The 14,541-nt window shown below is 42.2% G+C and overlaps 1 protein-coding gene across 3 annotated transcripts; it reads right to left on the bottom strand.

Annotated features, from left to right (window-relative positions):
• Window positions 1-1,295: 1,295 nt before the first annotated feature.
• Window positions 1,296-14,230, bottom strand: shprh (SNF2 histone linker PHD RING helicase). Of its 3 annotated transcripts, none has more exons than XM_077731744.1 (29): window positions 14,109-14,230; window positions 12,772-13,300; window positions 12,163-12,292; window positions 11,680-11,901; window positions 11,527-11,605; window positions 11,254-11,404; window positions 10,930-11,032; window positions 9,942-10,201; window positions 8,998-9,507; window positions 8,558-8,888; window positions 8,307-8,470; window positions 7,679-7,935; window positions 6,743-6,864; window positions 6,539-6,627; window positions 5,922-6,014; window positions 5,742-5,849; window positions 4,907-5,049; window positions 4,665-4,838; window positions 4,533-4,595; window positions 4,201-4,426; window positions 3,896-4,033; window positions 3,439-3,540; window positions 3,299-3,370; window positions 3,038-3,226; window positions 2,690-2,782; window positions 2,530-2,616; window positions 2,282-2,466; window positions 2,132-2,206; window positions 1,296-1,836 (listed from the first exon to the last, which is right to left on the bottom strand). In XM_077731744.1, exons 2-29 carry the CDS (start codon window positions 13,291-13,293, stop codon window positions 1,737-1,739), a joined length of 4,788 nt encoding a protein of 1,595 aa, XP_077587870.1. In that variant the 5' UTR covers window positions 13,294-13,300; window positions 14,109-14,230; the 3' UTR covers window positions 1,296-1,736. The 3 variants fall into 3 exon arrangements, with proteins under 3 accessions (XP_077587870.1, XP_077587871.1, XP_077587872.1); XM_077731745.1 differs by having other exon boundaries at window positions 11,680-11,898; XM_077731746.1 differs by lacking the exons at window positions 11,254-11,404; window positions 11,527-11,605; window positions 11,680-11,901; ... (1 more) ...; window positions 12,772-13,300; window positions 14,109-14,230 and having other exon boundaries at window positions 9,942-10,217.
• Between the last annotated feature and the right edge of the window lie 311 nt (window positions 14,231-14,541).

Raw genomic sequence — 14,541 nt, 5'->3', positions numbered from 1 at the left:
AGACACCAGCTTGAATGATGTCCTTGGGGTGGGGTCAGGGGGGGGGGCAACAATGAAATTCCACGCGTGAATAGGGGGAGCCCGGGGGAGTCCGAGGTAACTCCTCTTTTTGTCAACACGCTACTACAACAACAAGTGCTGCGGTAACCATGAACGCCAGCGCTCTTTGTTGTCTGAAAATCTTTATGGCTTTGCGGGAACCCTCGTGGGGGGGGGGGGGGGGATCCGAGGAAAGTCAAGAAACCAGAGTGCACGTGTGCCGTGGGACCGGATCGTAAAATACACTCTTCACGTACAAAATGGGGGGAAAGGACTGTGGGAAGTGGAGATAAATGGTGAAAGAATAAAAAGGAATGGAAAGTAGAGTGGGAAAAGTTGCAAAAATAAATATGACAATAAAAAAAAAAGGTTTGGAAGTAGGGTTTCATACATAGGGGTCAATCTAGATGGAGGCGGGTTATAAAACCAGTCTTGGAGTTTAAAAATAGGGCTTTTTCATTCATTCATTCATACATTTTCTGGTCATCTTATCTAAGGGTGATGGGGGGTGCTGAAGTGCCCTGAATTGTCAACCAATCACAGGGCACAAGGATATAGCCCAAAAAAATAAACAATAAAAATCACACTCATACAATACCTAGAGGCAATTTAGAGTGTTCAACCAGCCTATCAGGCAAGTTTTCGGAATGTGGGAGGGAATCGGAGTACCCAAAGAAAACCCAGGCAAGCCCAGAGAGAACATGCACACTCCCCACAGTGAGCACAAAGTAGCAAAATATTGCTGAACAAATGTGACAGCCTTTAAAATGGTGCAAAATATTGACTGGAAGCACATAATAACAGAAAATACTAAACAAAGAAAGAATGCAAAATGATGTAAAACATGAATAAGTAACATGAAATTGTTAAAAAAGGAAGCCAATAAACATTCAACATGGAAAGGAACGCAGAGTGCAAGCAAGAAGTTGAAAGGATGTTTGAAAAAAGGCGTCAAACTATGACGGAAGAGACGAAATGAAGGAAAGCAAGTGCGGGAAGCAAGCAAAATGCCCCCTAATTTTACGAGTTTGAATTTACAAGAGTGGTTTCCAAGCGACGGAATCTGGAGATTTCATTGTCCCACCTTCACAGCACAACAAAACAGTGAGCCAAGAAGATGAAAACCGTGAATAAAGAAGAAGAAGCTACACTTGAAAGCATTAACTTGTTGTTCAAGACAACCATCTCGATCCCACCTGCTATGTTACAAGCTTGTCCTTATCATGGTTAACGAAACAGAATGACGACAACTATAATTCTCCAAAACATCTTTCATTGAACTGTATTCCAAAAACAACTAAAACCAACTGACACAATAAAATCAATGTAAAAATGAATGACAGACGTCCTGAATTTGATCCACAAATGCAGTTTTTCGTACAATTAATTCTCCTTTTTTTTAACAAGCGCAAACTTCAATTCGCACTGTAGTATTAGCGGCAATTTTAGGAAGGAAATATTCTATATCATCAGAAACTAAAAACACATTAAATTCACAACAAGCGAGACAACCACTTAATAAAATAAGATAAAACTGCGCAAAATGCAGAACTATTCTAGTCTTGGTCCCAACTGTAACCTCCTTCTCACAGTCCAGAGATTGGACCTCAAAAGTTCCAAAGTGCACAGAGTAGAAAAAAGCCACAAGTCCTCCACCCATCCATACAAACACCAAGATATAGAAGAAGGAGCAAACTTCACTGTAGCTGTTGGTCGTCATCTTGGGTAAAAAGGTCGGCCAGGTCGGCCACGGTGAGGACGGCAGCCTCCGAGTGCTTCATGGTGGTGCTGCCGTGACTGCAAGAGCACAAAAGCATCCAAAAGTTATCCGACAAAGCTTACAACAGTCCACTAAAATGAGTTTCATTGTCAGCAATCTTCAATATTGAACGCCAGTAGCCAATTAATGCCAAGGTGCAGCCAACAAAAGAGCCACATATGGCTCCTAAACCATGAGTTGCCCACTCATTTTTTTAAATAAATGGATTGAAAGAACTGGATTAAAAGCCCTGAATATTATTTTTATAGATCTAAAACAATGTTTATTTTAATTTTTTAAATATATATATATTATGACAGCAATCTCTCTCACCTTTTATCTGCCGTTTTGAGCATGGCCTGCATCCTCTCCTCGATGGTGGACTTGATGAGGAAGCGGTGTACAAACGTTGGCCTGGAGGGACACAGACAGAAGACCATTTAACGTCAAGCAGATGAGTACATTTCCAATTTCTAAAGGCAGACTTGCTTGGTTTGCCCGATCCGGTGCACACGTCCGATGGCCTGCAGCTCGTGAGCGGGGTTGAGGATGGGCTCCACCAGTAAGACGTGCGTGGCTTCGATGATGTTTAGCCCGTTGGAGCCCGTGTGTAGAGGGAGCAGGAGGATGTTGATCTTTTTCTCGTACTTGAAGGAGCTCAGGTTCTCCTGGTTATTCCGCTGGAGTCAATAACGCGGCGACAAACGGCAATTCCGAAAGAGGGTACGAACCTGGAATTTTTGGATTCCGTTGATTTGCGAGAACTCCATGCTGTTGTCAAACAGCGCTTTGGCGATGATGTCCAGGACGTTCTGCCACTGCCAAGGAGACCATGCCAAAACTCAGGTGACGGCAGATACGACGATTGAAAGGCCATGGGATTGGTCTTACCGTAGAAAAGACCAGACACTTGGCGCCAGGGTCGTGCATTTGGATCTTTTTCAGACTTCTCACCACCGCCTCCACTTTGGTGGAGTGGCTACCCTGGGAAAACAGAAGAGGAGCTGCTCCTTTGGGATTTGCAACAAAGACAAAATGGCCTCACCAGTTACCCCAACAATACTCCATATGGTATCCATCTTAACGTAGTATTATTAACAGTATACTGGCTTTTTCATTTTTGTATTTCTAAAGATGTATCGATGTTTAAAAACATGTTTTTTTTGGTGGGGGTCTTGCAATTAAAAAGATTCCTAGCCCTGGCATTTTAGTTTCTAGAAAGGTGTAAGACGGACCAACCTGAACGGAGATTTCTTGGTCTTGGCTGGACGCCTGTGCGGTGAAGACGTAGGAGATTTCAGCGTGAGATGTGGTCTGCCTGCAAATGGCACAGTTGATGGCACGCTGCCGCGATCCCACACTGTATTGCTCCAAGATGATGGCGATGCACTGGTTGCAGAAGCAGTGGCCGCACGTCAGCACCGCCCACTGAAATAGAATATATGTATATATATATATATATTATAGATATTATAGAGAGCACAAAAACTCTTTCCTAACCTCCATTCCTAGTTGACGAGAACAAATGGGACACGGTTCCGGGTTCAGGCCGCCGGTGGACTTGTCTTGGGACTAAAAATGGTGAAGACTGATGCCATCGCGTGCAGAGGAGGGGGATGACAAAGTACAAGTACAAATACCTTTTCTAGATTTGTGAGGTATAAAAACTGTCCCAGCTTTTTTTGCAATTGAGACTTGGCCAACGCTTGGTCATTTAGAAGCTTTACTCGGTTCTGGTCCACCTGTGACGAGAAGGTCAACAATGGATCAACAAAATAATCCAATAACCTTGAAAGCAATAACTGTTTCAAAAAACATTTTCAGGAAGCCCAATTTTTTGGGATCAGAACAACTATACGTTAAAGTAACAATAGAAAAATGGAAATCATCTGGCTGAATAGGCATCTGTTAACCTGACAGCTTTTCAGATAACTGTAGCCTAAAAATAACAGGCTGTTGGAGCAAGAGGAAAAAAAAGTCACAGGCCCAGCCAAACTATGAAAAAAAGCACGACTTATACTCCAGAAAATACGGTACATGGACTACGATTGCTAATATTAATGTAGACGCAAAGAAAAAGAAGTAACCGGGACATACTTCGTGTGGCTCGATGATGTGCAAGACTTTTGGCTTGGGCTCATCGGGAAAACGCACGCGGAGACGCTCGGTGGCCATTCCCAGTTCGTCGATGGCCGACACGTGATTTCGCAGAACCATCCAGTACTCGTGCAGCACCTGTTCAAGACAGCAGGGTGAGTTCTAGGAATTTTCCTTTAACCATGTGACCATGTCTTAAATATTTGCAAACACTTATATATAAGATTGTAGGCATTTTTTGTCATCATGAAGTAAAGGGTCGTGAGCTCACCATTAGAGGAAAACAACACTGACGGGCTACTAACCTTGTACTCCTTCTTCCAGTTCTCAAAGAGCTCCATGAAGGCGTTGCCCTCCTCCACCAGTTGGCCGTCATAGCGCTTAGCCTTGGCGAAGGTCAAAGTGGCCTTGAGCGTGCGCTCCATCTCGCTTGCCGCCCACAGGCCTCGGCTGGTGGTGGGCAGGCGGTCGTCCACCAGGCCTTCCTCGTCTTCGATCATCTCCTCAAAAATGGCCGTCTGGCCTTTCACCCTGTCGGCCAGAGGGTCAACTAAATAATCTGTCTTCTTTCACTAGGGACTACAGAAAGAAGTCCGAACCGAATTGTTCCGTGCGGGCATGACGGGCGGCGACTTACGTGTGGGAGAAGAGCTTGGATTCGTAGTCGGTGAAAAGCTCATCAGCTTTGCAAAAGACACAGCTAGGGGATGAAAAGAGAGAATGTTTTAGTGTAAAAAATAAAATAGTAAGCAACAAAAGAAAAACTTACTTATTAAGCGGCAATCGTACGGGCCTGAGGTGACAAACGGTGGCTTCGTCAATCACTTTCTGGGACGCCGGCCCTTCCAGGCTCTTCACCGCCTCTTGGACAATGTTCTGGGATTTCAACAGGTCCTCCATTTGGGTGGTGAGCAGGAAAAGCAGACCGCGGCCGTCCCGGAACCTGGAGGGGGAAATTCGGGGTCAAAGGTTGCCGGCTATGGTACTGCAGATGGCTCGTAGGAACTTTACTTGTCGGCCATGGAGAGCTTGTGAGCCTGCTGTTTGTAGCTGGACGTCAGCTCGTTCTTGACGCGACCCACAAGGTCATCGTCGGTGGACAAACGGACCGCCCGTTGGATGACCTCGACCCACCATGGGGAGTTGAGGTTGACCTTCATCACCAAAAGAGCAACAAAATGTTAAGGTCAATCTCACTATTATGCATCCTCCATGCTCAATTTGATGGTGAAAAATAGCCAATCACTTTAAATAGGGAGGTAACAGTAATTTTTAAAAAAAATCATTCATTTTCTATATTTGTATCTTCAGAGGGGTCGCAAGGGTGCTGGAGTTTATTCCAGCCCAAAATGGACAGCAGGTGGGGGACACCTGGAATTGGTTGCCAGCCAATTGCAGAAGGAATATCATATGTTCATTTGAATGTAGTTTTTAAAAGTCTTTTTTAATGATGAGTTATTAAGAATTATGATATAAATAATAATAAAAGGAATGACTGTCTAGTGGAAAAATTCCTGGAAAGAAAAAGAGGATTAAATGACAAATTCTTGGTATTAAGAGGATCCAAAATTATGATTTGGAAAAAATTTGGGTCAACTAAATAATCTGTGTTCTTTCACTAGGGACTACAGAAATGTTTCAATATTTTATATTTAGAATGGATTTAATGATTAAAAAAAACTAAAATACTACCTGCTTGTTTTCCCCCCCCTTTTTAGTTGAAACATTATATAATATATCCTAGTAAATGTCTATATTAATTTATATTACAACAGAAATGATCCCATTTTTTGGGGGGAATATTCTATCATGGGAAATCAATGAAATGAAATTTATAAATGCATACTTTGCGCTTGAGTTCTTTGATATTCTGCAAGACCGGCTGCAGGGCTTGATGGGCATCGGCCACCTCCGAGTCATACTTGGTCATGTAGTGCTGACGCAGCTGCTCAGCCTGGAAAAGACACGGGATGAACATCATTACACCATGGGGAGGGAATTGGTCTGAGATTTCAGCGGAAGTTACCTCCTCACTCAGGCGATCATCTCGTAGAGTGGGAGGAATTCCTGGGTGCTTTGCTTTTAGTAGCTCCATCAGATTGTGAGTGGCATGAAGTCTCTGAACCAAAAAAATAAATAAAAATACAATCAGTGAGTGGCGTAAATTATGTTTTTGGGAAATAAAATGCATTGGGTTATAATCATTATTGTCATTGGAATTAATTTGGCCATCACCGGGATAACTTTCAAGTAGACCAAATCATTATCCGGTTTATTTTACATAAATTAGTGTTTCACAGGTGTTCAGTCCACTGCTATGCATTCACACTATTGTCTGAATTGCAAATTGATAGCTGAATTATTATTAAATAGAATTAGAATGATTAAAATTGTTACAAAATTAGCAAATGAAAATCTTAATCTTGATACTGAAATTTTTAAATTATGGAATCACCATGTCCACCATTGGCTGGAATTTTGTTGCAGGTCATAAGCAATAAAAATAAAAGACGTTAAATTTAGAGTTAAATGTAGTTTTTGTTCCCACAGTCATTCTGGTCATCCCATTGTGTCTTTTCTGTATTCATATTTAAATTAGAGATGCGCATTAGAAGAAGAATGTGATGGGTTTTAGTGATCCACCTGCAATGAATCGGTCTTCAGTCTTCCTTTGTGCTCCTCTGATGAACGCAGCACTTCTCGGTACATGTGGACCGCCCGCTCAAACTCATCTGCAAAGAGCGAGGAGTCATTATTGACACTTACTAGTGACACTAATGAGATGTGCAAATAGGTGGCAAAAGCTGAGCTTGTAAGCCATTCCGCTGAGCTTTTATGGCTTTATACCTCGGATGATGTGGATTCCGGCCAAGCCGTTGAGAGCGCACACCAATTGTCTGTGGGCCTCTTCGCACTCCACTCGACATTTCTTCTGCAGGGACTTGAGGAGCTCCTCCATCGTCATGGTGCTGCCAACAAGCAAATCACAACACTCAGCTTTGTGCATTAACATAAAAGAGGTATCAAAGCGAGCTTTTCCACACTTGTTAAGATCTAATGGAAGCAAGGCTGCCATCAACTATTCAACTAAGCTATTACACTAGGAAAGACATTTTTCATTTGTCATTTTTTAGTGCAAAACACAAACGTGATCTCAGTCTTTTTCTGTGACATCAACTTTTTGAACTACAGAAGCCTTGCTTTCGTAAAAAAAAGTGGATATACCTTTTCTTTTTGTTTAAAAAAAACTAATATTAACATGCAATAAAAAACAGGGATGGCTGCAATCTTTATTTAATGCTAATGTATTTTAAATGGATACGGCTAGTTGAGTAGGTGAGAAAATAACAGAGTGTTTTAGATTCTGCACCCAAATATTTGTTAAGCTGTTTTTTTTGTATGCCGTATTAGACCAAAGGACTACTTGGATAGTGTTGTTGATTGTTGACTTAAAATTGCCCAAACTATGTTTTTCTCATAATATGTTTGTTTTTATTATGTTTAAATTTAATAAAGGGGAAAACTGTCCATAGTATATTGCCTGTTTTTAAGTTAGGAACTGAATATATATATATATATATACATTTTTTTTTAATTTGCCAACTTCAGTTTGATTTGTTTCAAATCATCTTAAATGTTTTCAACTCCAATGAAATTTTCCAGCCAAGATGGTAATGACAAGAGAGAGAAAAAAATCAATGATAAACATAAGAATTAGTCGACCCAGGAATCATTTTGATATATATTTTTGTACAATTCTATCTATGGGGAGCTGAAGTTCACCTCTTTTGGAGTGGCAGGAACTCGCCACGCACCGCCTGCGGATGGCAGCAGGCTTGGCGGAGTCGCAGCAACGGGCAAAGGATGGTGGACACCGTGCGGCGGTCCAGACTCCCTAGTTTCAGGCTCCAGTCGGACAGCTTGCGCAGTTTGAGGAGAACGTCTTGCGAGCAGACCTCGTGCTGCCGACGGTAGAAGTGGCCCTCCACTGGGGAAAATTGCAACCAGTGAACCTCCTCCGTCTGAGCCGGAATCTGGATCTGGAAAAGTGGAGCGGAAGAGTAGAATATCTTATTTAAAGCCGAAAAAAAAGGTCAATCATTGATTTGAAAATGGGCTTGTATTTGGCCAAATGTGAACTTTTTAACTACTGATTAACATTCAAATAAATATGTATTATTCTTAAAGTCAAATGTAAAATCAATTTAAAAGGTTCAAATATATAGGAATAAATACTAATTGGATCCACAAAATCTCCCAATAAATACCCAAATGTATTATTCAATTATTACAAAGATCACTGCACAATTTTTCCAATCATTCACCGCCAATCCAAATCTTGTATCATCTTTTAAAAATGATACATCATTCAACAAATGTGATCATTCACATGTAACGACAAACCCCTTACTTGATCGATAACGTCTTTCTTGGCCGAGCGCCACAACAGCTGAGCCACCACTTCATAGAGGGGCTCCGGGTTGCCGCGGCGATACGGCCTATAGAGCAACTGGTCCCACCAATGCTTGACCCAGTACGGATCCACGCCCAGAAAGAGCAACAGTCCATAAAGGTCTGCAGAGATCGTCAAATCAATGAGAAGAATGGTATTACGCCATATTGATTATGGACATGATGGAAAAATGGCTGATTTTCCTTTACCTTCCAAGCCTCTCTGCACGGGCGTGCCGCTGACGCACCAGCGGTTGACTGAGGCGAGCCGCAACGCCATCTCCGCCGCTTTGGCCGTGGGGCATTCCACCATCTGCGCCTCGTCCAGACAAACGCGCCACCACTCCACCGCCACCAAAGGACTGGGCACGGCCATGTAGCGCTTCTGGTTGCGGAAGCGGCGGGCATCGTGACCATTGCTGTGCGGGATATCCACGTAGTTGAGCTCCGAGCGCAGCACGTCGTACGTGGTGATGACCACGTCCTGCTCGGCCAGCACACCTGGCTGGATGAAGCCGTGCTTCTTCACGCCCTGGTACACCTGGTACAAAGCAGTCAACAATTACGTTTCAGAGCAAAGCAGCTGGGGGCAATTCAATTTGAATTTTTACCAGCTGGTCAATAGAGAATTTCCGATAAAAGTCTCTCACCAGCACACGCAGGGAGGCGGACTTGACATGACGATTGATTTCCTCGACCCATTGGTGGCAGATGGAACTGGGCGAGATGATGAGGGTGGCCCCGGTGGAGACGGGCGTCATGGCCACCAGGCAATGAGGGCAGTAGAAGGGCACAGTGTCCAGACTCTCTTCCTTGTAGTTGACGCAGCTGGCATGCTGCCACAGTTGACACTTCATGCACTGCACGCGGGCCTTGTAGTCCACCACTCCCAGTTCGCCGCAGATGCACTCGAAGCGGTAGTCGGCCGCGTTGAAGGGCACCACTGACACTCGGACCAGGGGCTCCGGTCTAGACTCTTCCCAAGAGTTGGATGTGTGACCCCGACTGATGTCACTTTCAGAACGTCCATTCCCAGATACCGTCGGGGTGTTAATGTCACTGTACTCTTGGCTCAGAGAGTTTTGGAGAGCGGCCTCAGCCTTGGCCTTGGCACGTCGCTGGAACGTCTTTCTAGGTGAACTCTCGGGAGATTTAACATTCTGGAAAAGACACAAAAAAACATGAATTCGAATTCAAGCATTCTGTCCTTTTTCTTTTCATCTTTAGTAATACTGTTACTCCCAATGACATTTCATTAGGTGTCTTGATACTTATAATTAATGGATTGATATTGGTCAATCGTGAAATCATGAAATTCCCTTTCGCACAGCTCCAGTTGGTATAACACACATCCTAACCACTACAAACTACTATTACTACTACTACAGGTCCATGTAGTGGATGTATAACACAATCCCTTACTACTATTACTTCTGCCCCTTATAATCTGGTAAGGCTTATACATGAAACATATGTGGAAAATAATGCATTTGCTTTTAAAGGGTCAATTATTTTGGGACAGTGTGTAAAAGCCTGCAATATGAGAAAACAAGAGCATACTTTTCCAATGTAAAAGAATGTTTTTTTTGCTTACAGCTTTGGGTGTCGCCGGCAGCGTCTTCTTGGCATCCTTGTACTTCTTTCCCAGGCGGAAGGATCCGGCCAAACCGCGGCCCTTCACCTGCTCCACCAGGCCCTCATCTGTCAGCTTGGCCAAGGTCTTTTTGATATGATTGCGGTTCTTCAGTAAGTCATAGCCATAGGTGGCGCGGATGTAGGTGAACACGGCGTTGACCGAGGCCCCTTTGCCTGAGCGCATCTCCTTGATGGCGGTGAGCAGCATCACACGCACAGCTGTGAGAGAGTGAGGCTTAAGTTTAAAAAAAAAAGAAAAACAAATAGCAAACAATTATGAATCGAAAATATTCAAAATGATAACTGGTTAGCTCTTTTTTCGTGCACGTGTATATGTATGTATATGTATGTATATGTGTATATATATATATATATATATATATATATACATGTATAAATATGTATGCATATGAATGTATGCATGTATGTGTGTATGTATATGAATGTATGCATGTATGTGTGTATGTATATGTATGTAATTGTGTGTGTGTATATGTATATATATGTATATGTCTGTATGTGTATATGTATATATATGTTTGTATCTGTTTATGTATATATATATATATATATATATGTACGTATGTATATGTCTGTATGTGTATATATATATATATATATATATATATATATATATATATATATATATATATATGTATGTGTGTATATGTCTGTATGTGTATATGTATACATATGTATGTGTATATATGTATATTTGCATATATGTTTATGTGTATGTATGTGTATTTATAAGTGTATATTTATGTGTGTGTATATGTGTGTATATGTATATATGTGTGTATGTATGTATATGAATCAAAATACGACCAAAATGTTATGAAGTACATACAAAAACACAATGAAAATAACTAATTAAATAAAGCATTTAGCAATTTCATAGAGTAATAATATTATCAAAATGAAATTTTGTTTCTCTGTTTGCATACCTGGGTGAGATATTTTAATCTTGGGCTGCGCTTCAGACTTGCACTGAATGACTTTGTCGCTCTCCAACGGAGGCGGGGGCACAAAATAATTCACAGACGTTCCCTAAAAAAAAAAAACATAAGAAAAAAAAGATTTTAAAATAGAAGAGTGATTGTCAAAGTATAGGATTACACGGGCTTCCTCTAGTGCACTGTTTTCCAAAAATGTTGATTCCATTCTTTTGAACTGGGAGAACTGACAGTGATCATGAATGGCACTCGGCTGGCTTGTCTATAATATTTCCATTAACGTGATCATATTCATATGTAAAGAACGGTTCTCACCACAGGTAAGGAGAGAGCCCGCTGTTCCAGATCCTGTCGGCTGTGGGACAGAATCAAGGCCAGAACCTCCACCGTCTTGCCCAGGCCCATCTCGTCGGCCAGGATTCCGCCGGGGCGCTCCACGCCGGCCAGTGGAAGCTCGCGAATTACACTGAAAGTTCAAAATGTGTTTAAATCCTTCTTTATCTGAACCCTATGTTGACATGGCCTTGAAATAAACTATCTGACATTGGACAACTTATGGGGGGAAAAAAGGTGTGTTGAGTTCCTCACCAGCCAGTAAACGGGTTGTAGAACAATTTCTTGCCGCACAAAGTGACCAACTCTCGCCACAGGAAATGCAGCGACTGATCTGCAAAATGTCGCAAAGGGACGGGGAGTTCTCATCAACTGAGGCCATTAAAGTGGTGCAATCTTTTTTGCTACCTTTCAAAGCAGTATTCCTGAATTTCTCCCTCTTTAGCATCCAGTTGACAGCCTGGCTCTGATAGGGACGGAGCACTGGGAGTAAAGCTTGGTGCTGGACATCAGAGGTCCCTTCAAACTGGTCGTCCTTCTGGTGCACGCGCCGAACGTATTCGTAGAGCTCTTCCACGTTCTGCCTCTCCAAATCTGTATCGCTTTCCTCCTCCTCATTGTTCACCACTTCTGGTGGAAAAACATGGGACAGGCGTCAAGAAGAGAAAGGCTTATAAAGGAAGGTATTGCATAAAAATGCAATTAATTAAACAATTAAAGCTAAGAATCAATGCTGTTCTTGTTTTTCCATAGTGAGTCCATAGCACCATTGAGGGGATTAATATCCAATTCATTGAAACTGGGGAAAAATAGCAGGAAATTCTCATGTTTCTGAAAATATCAGAGAAATGACTACACCCAGATAACCTAATTCTACACAAGTTTACGAACCGGGAATGATGAAGTCGTAAAAATACTCCATCATCTTCTGCATGAGCTGCTTGGCTTTCTTCATGCGAGCGTTTCCCTCACTGAGAAACTCGGGCTTGCCTAGGCCAGTTTCCAGCAGATAAATCCCAACCTGATGAAAAATTAAATGGGAAAAAAAGAGAGTAAAATGATTTTATGTTGTAGCCCAAGAGTGTCAAACTCGGGTTGGTTCACGGGCCACAATAACATGAACTCGATTTCATGTGGGCTGGACCATTTTTTGTGGGAAATTATATTTAATATTAAAGTGGAAAACCAAAAATATTTTCATATATTTATTTTTAGATTGACCAAAATGCTTTTTGACCTAAAAACACCCCAAAAAATGGATTAAAAAAATTCAATTATTGATTTTAAAAGGGATAAATCAGGAAATATAATATACATCTATAATCTTCATTTGAATGTGAAACTAAAACAGAAAGTTCTCATGATTTACTTACTCGGGCCGCACAAAATGATGCGGCGGGCCAGATTAGGCCCCCAAGCCGCTACTTTGACACCAGTGTTGTAGCCCTTTTTGATGAACTGACAATATGGGGGCACTTCAAGATGACATTTGTCTCATACCTTGAAAGAGTCCTCTTGTTCCTGGTGGCAGAGCTGTATCACCCGTCTCTTCTGGAGCCAGTCAAGGTCCTCCAACCAAACACCAGCAAAGCTACATTCAGCTGCGCAGTTGTGCTCATCCCGGTGGAGCTCTTCGCTGCCCTCAAAGGTGATGCAGAGCCGATCATCCAACTTGCCAAGCTTAAATGCACCGTGCCGACCCTCCGACGGCATCATGGCTGGCTTTACGTAGAACTCCCCGATGAGCGCCTTCCAGGTGTGGTCAAACTGGGTGTCGGGACTCACAGAGAGGAGCACGGAGGTGGAGGGAGAGCAAGTGGACGGTCCGGGGAGTTCATCAGGAGCAGGTTGGGGTGGCAGGGTGTCCAAAGAGATGTCCAGAGGCAGTTGGACGGGGAGGGGGGAAGACGGCATGGCCTGGATGTCTTCATTCTTTCGGTCCTCCAGCATATTCCAGTTCAACCTCTGTTTTGCCTCCTCATCCACCCTCACAGGGGGAGCCTTTTTTCTGCGATTACTCATTGTTTTGCTGGTAAAAAGAAACAAACATTAAGCATTATAATTGTTGGAGTTGACTGGCAAAAGTATTCATGGCTGTTTGTATTGTCATTATACGTTGATTTGAGTAAATGGACATACGAGCTCAGTCCCGGAATGCAATAAGCTTGTATCTCAAGGTTTGTGTGCACCACTTGGATAGACAATCTGGTGATTGGGCATTGTGTCTATTATTCTGGAGATAGCAGTACGTACTAACTTTAGCATCCGGTGGGATGTAAACAGATGTGATGATAACAATGGCTATCTTTCTGGGCAGAAAGAAGGATCTGCATCCCACCGAGGTGAATTCTATGTCTGAGGAACAGTGTCAAACCAGAACAGTGCTATTGTTACACCATCCCATATTCACATGAAAGCAAAGCCCCACCATCTCAAAGTAACACAACATTCAACTGGTAAGACTGGCTGACAGACGATCTGCATGATAGATTTAGCAGATACTACAATTACAATGGATGCCCTCCCCTGGTTCAATCCAATGAAGGGGGGAAATCGAACCCAAACCACCACAACGGCATCATGCCAAACAGATGAGATCGGCGCAAATGCGACTCGTGAGATGAATCAAACGGCTTTCGTTCAACTTGATCTATGTTGTTGATCATTATTGACTAGCTTTAAGGGATAGTATAGTTCATGAATTCAGGGTGATTAGAAATGAACATATATTGTGGCATCCATAATGATTTCACGATCGCTTTAAATGGCGAACTGTTGCGAATGGATTTACTTAGAAGGATCTTTTAGTACAGAAAAAATCGGATCAGTATATTTACAGTTTTAGATGACAGTCGTCTATATGCAGACAAGAAGCATGTCCATTTTCACCGCGTAGTTTACTAATTGGTTCCTGTTATACCAGCCGTCGAGGAACTGACGCAAATTCCACTCAGGCGCATTAGCAAAAGTCCCGATTTTGTTCCGGGTTCCAATCCTCGGTCTGGCGTGTGAGCTGCGCTCTTTAATTCAATACCTAAGCTTTCCCGAAGAGGGCCCAATTTAGCAACTTTACATATTAGTTATTTCATCTTCTGAGATTTTGAGCTGCTTTATAGTTAGTCCACGCGCCATAATATTCCTAAAAAAATACATATATATGTATATAAATATAAAACTGTCACTATGAAGTGATAACACATATATTTGTACATTAATATATTCTTAGATCTCCTATTATTTAGGTAAGAGTATAATTTCTATTGATTAAAA

Source organism: Stigmatopora nigra, chromosome 13, assembly GCF_051989575.1.
Source record: "Stigmatopora nigra isolate UIUO_SnigA chromosome 13, RoL_Snig_1.1, whole genome shotgun sequence".
Lineage (NCBI taxonomy): Eukaryota > Metazoa > Chordata > Actinopteri > Syngnathiformes > Syngnathidae > Stigmatopora > Stigmatopora nigra.
Note: the sequence above shows the minus strand (reverse complement) of the source record. Positions and strands in the feature narration are given on the sequence as shown.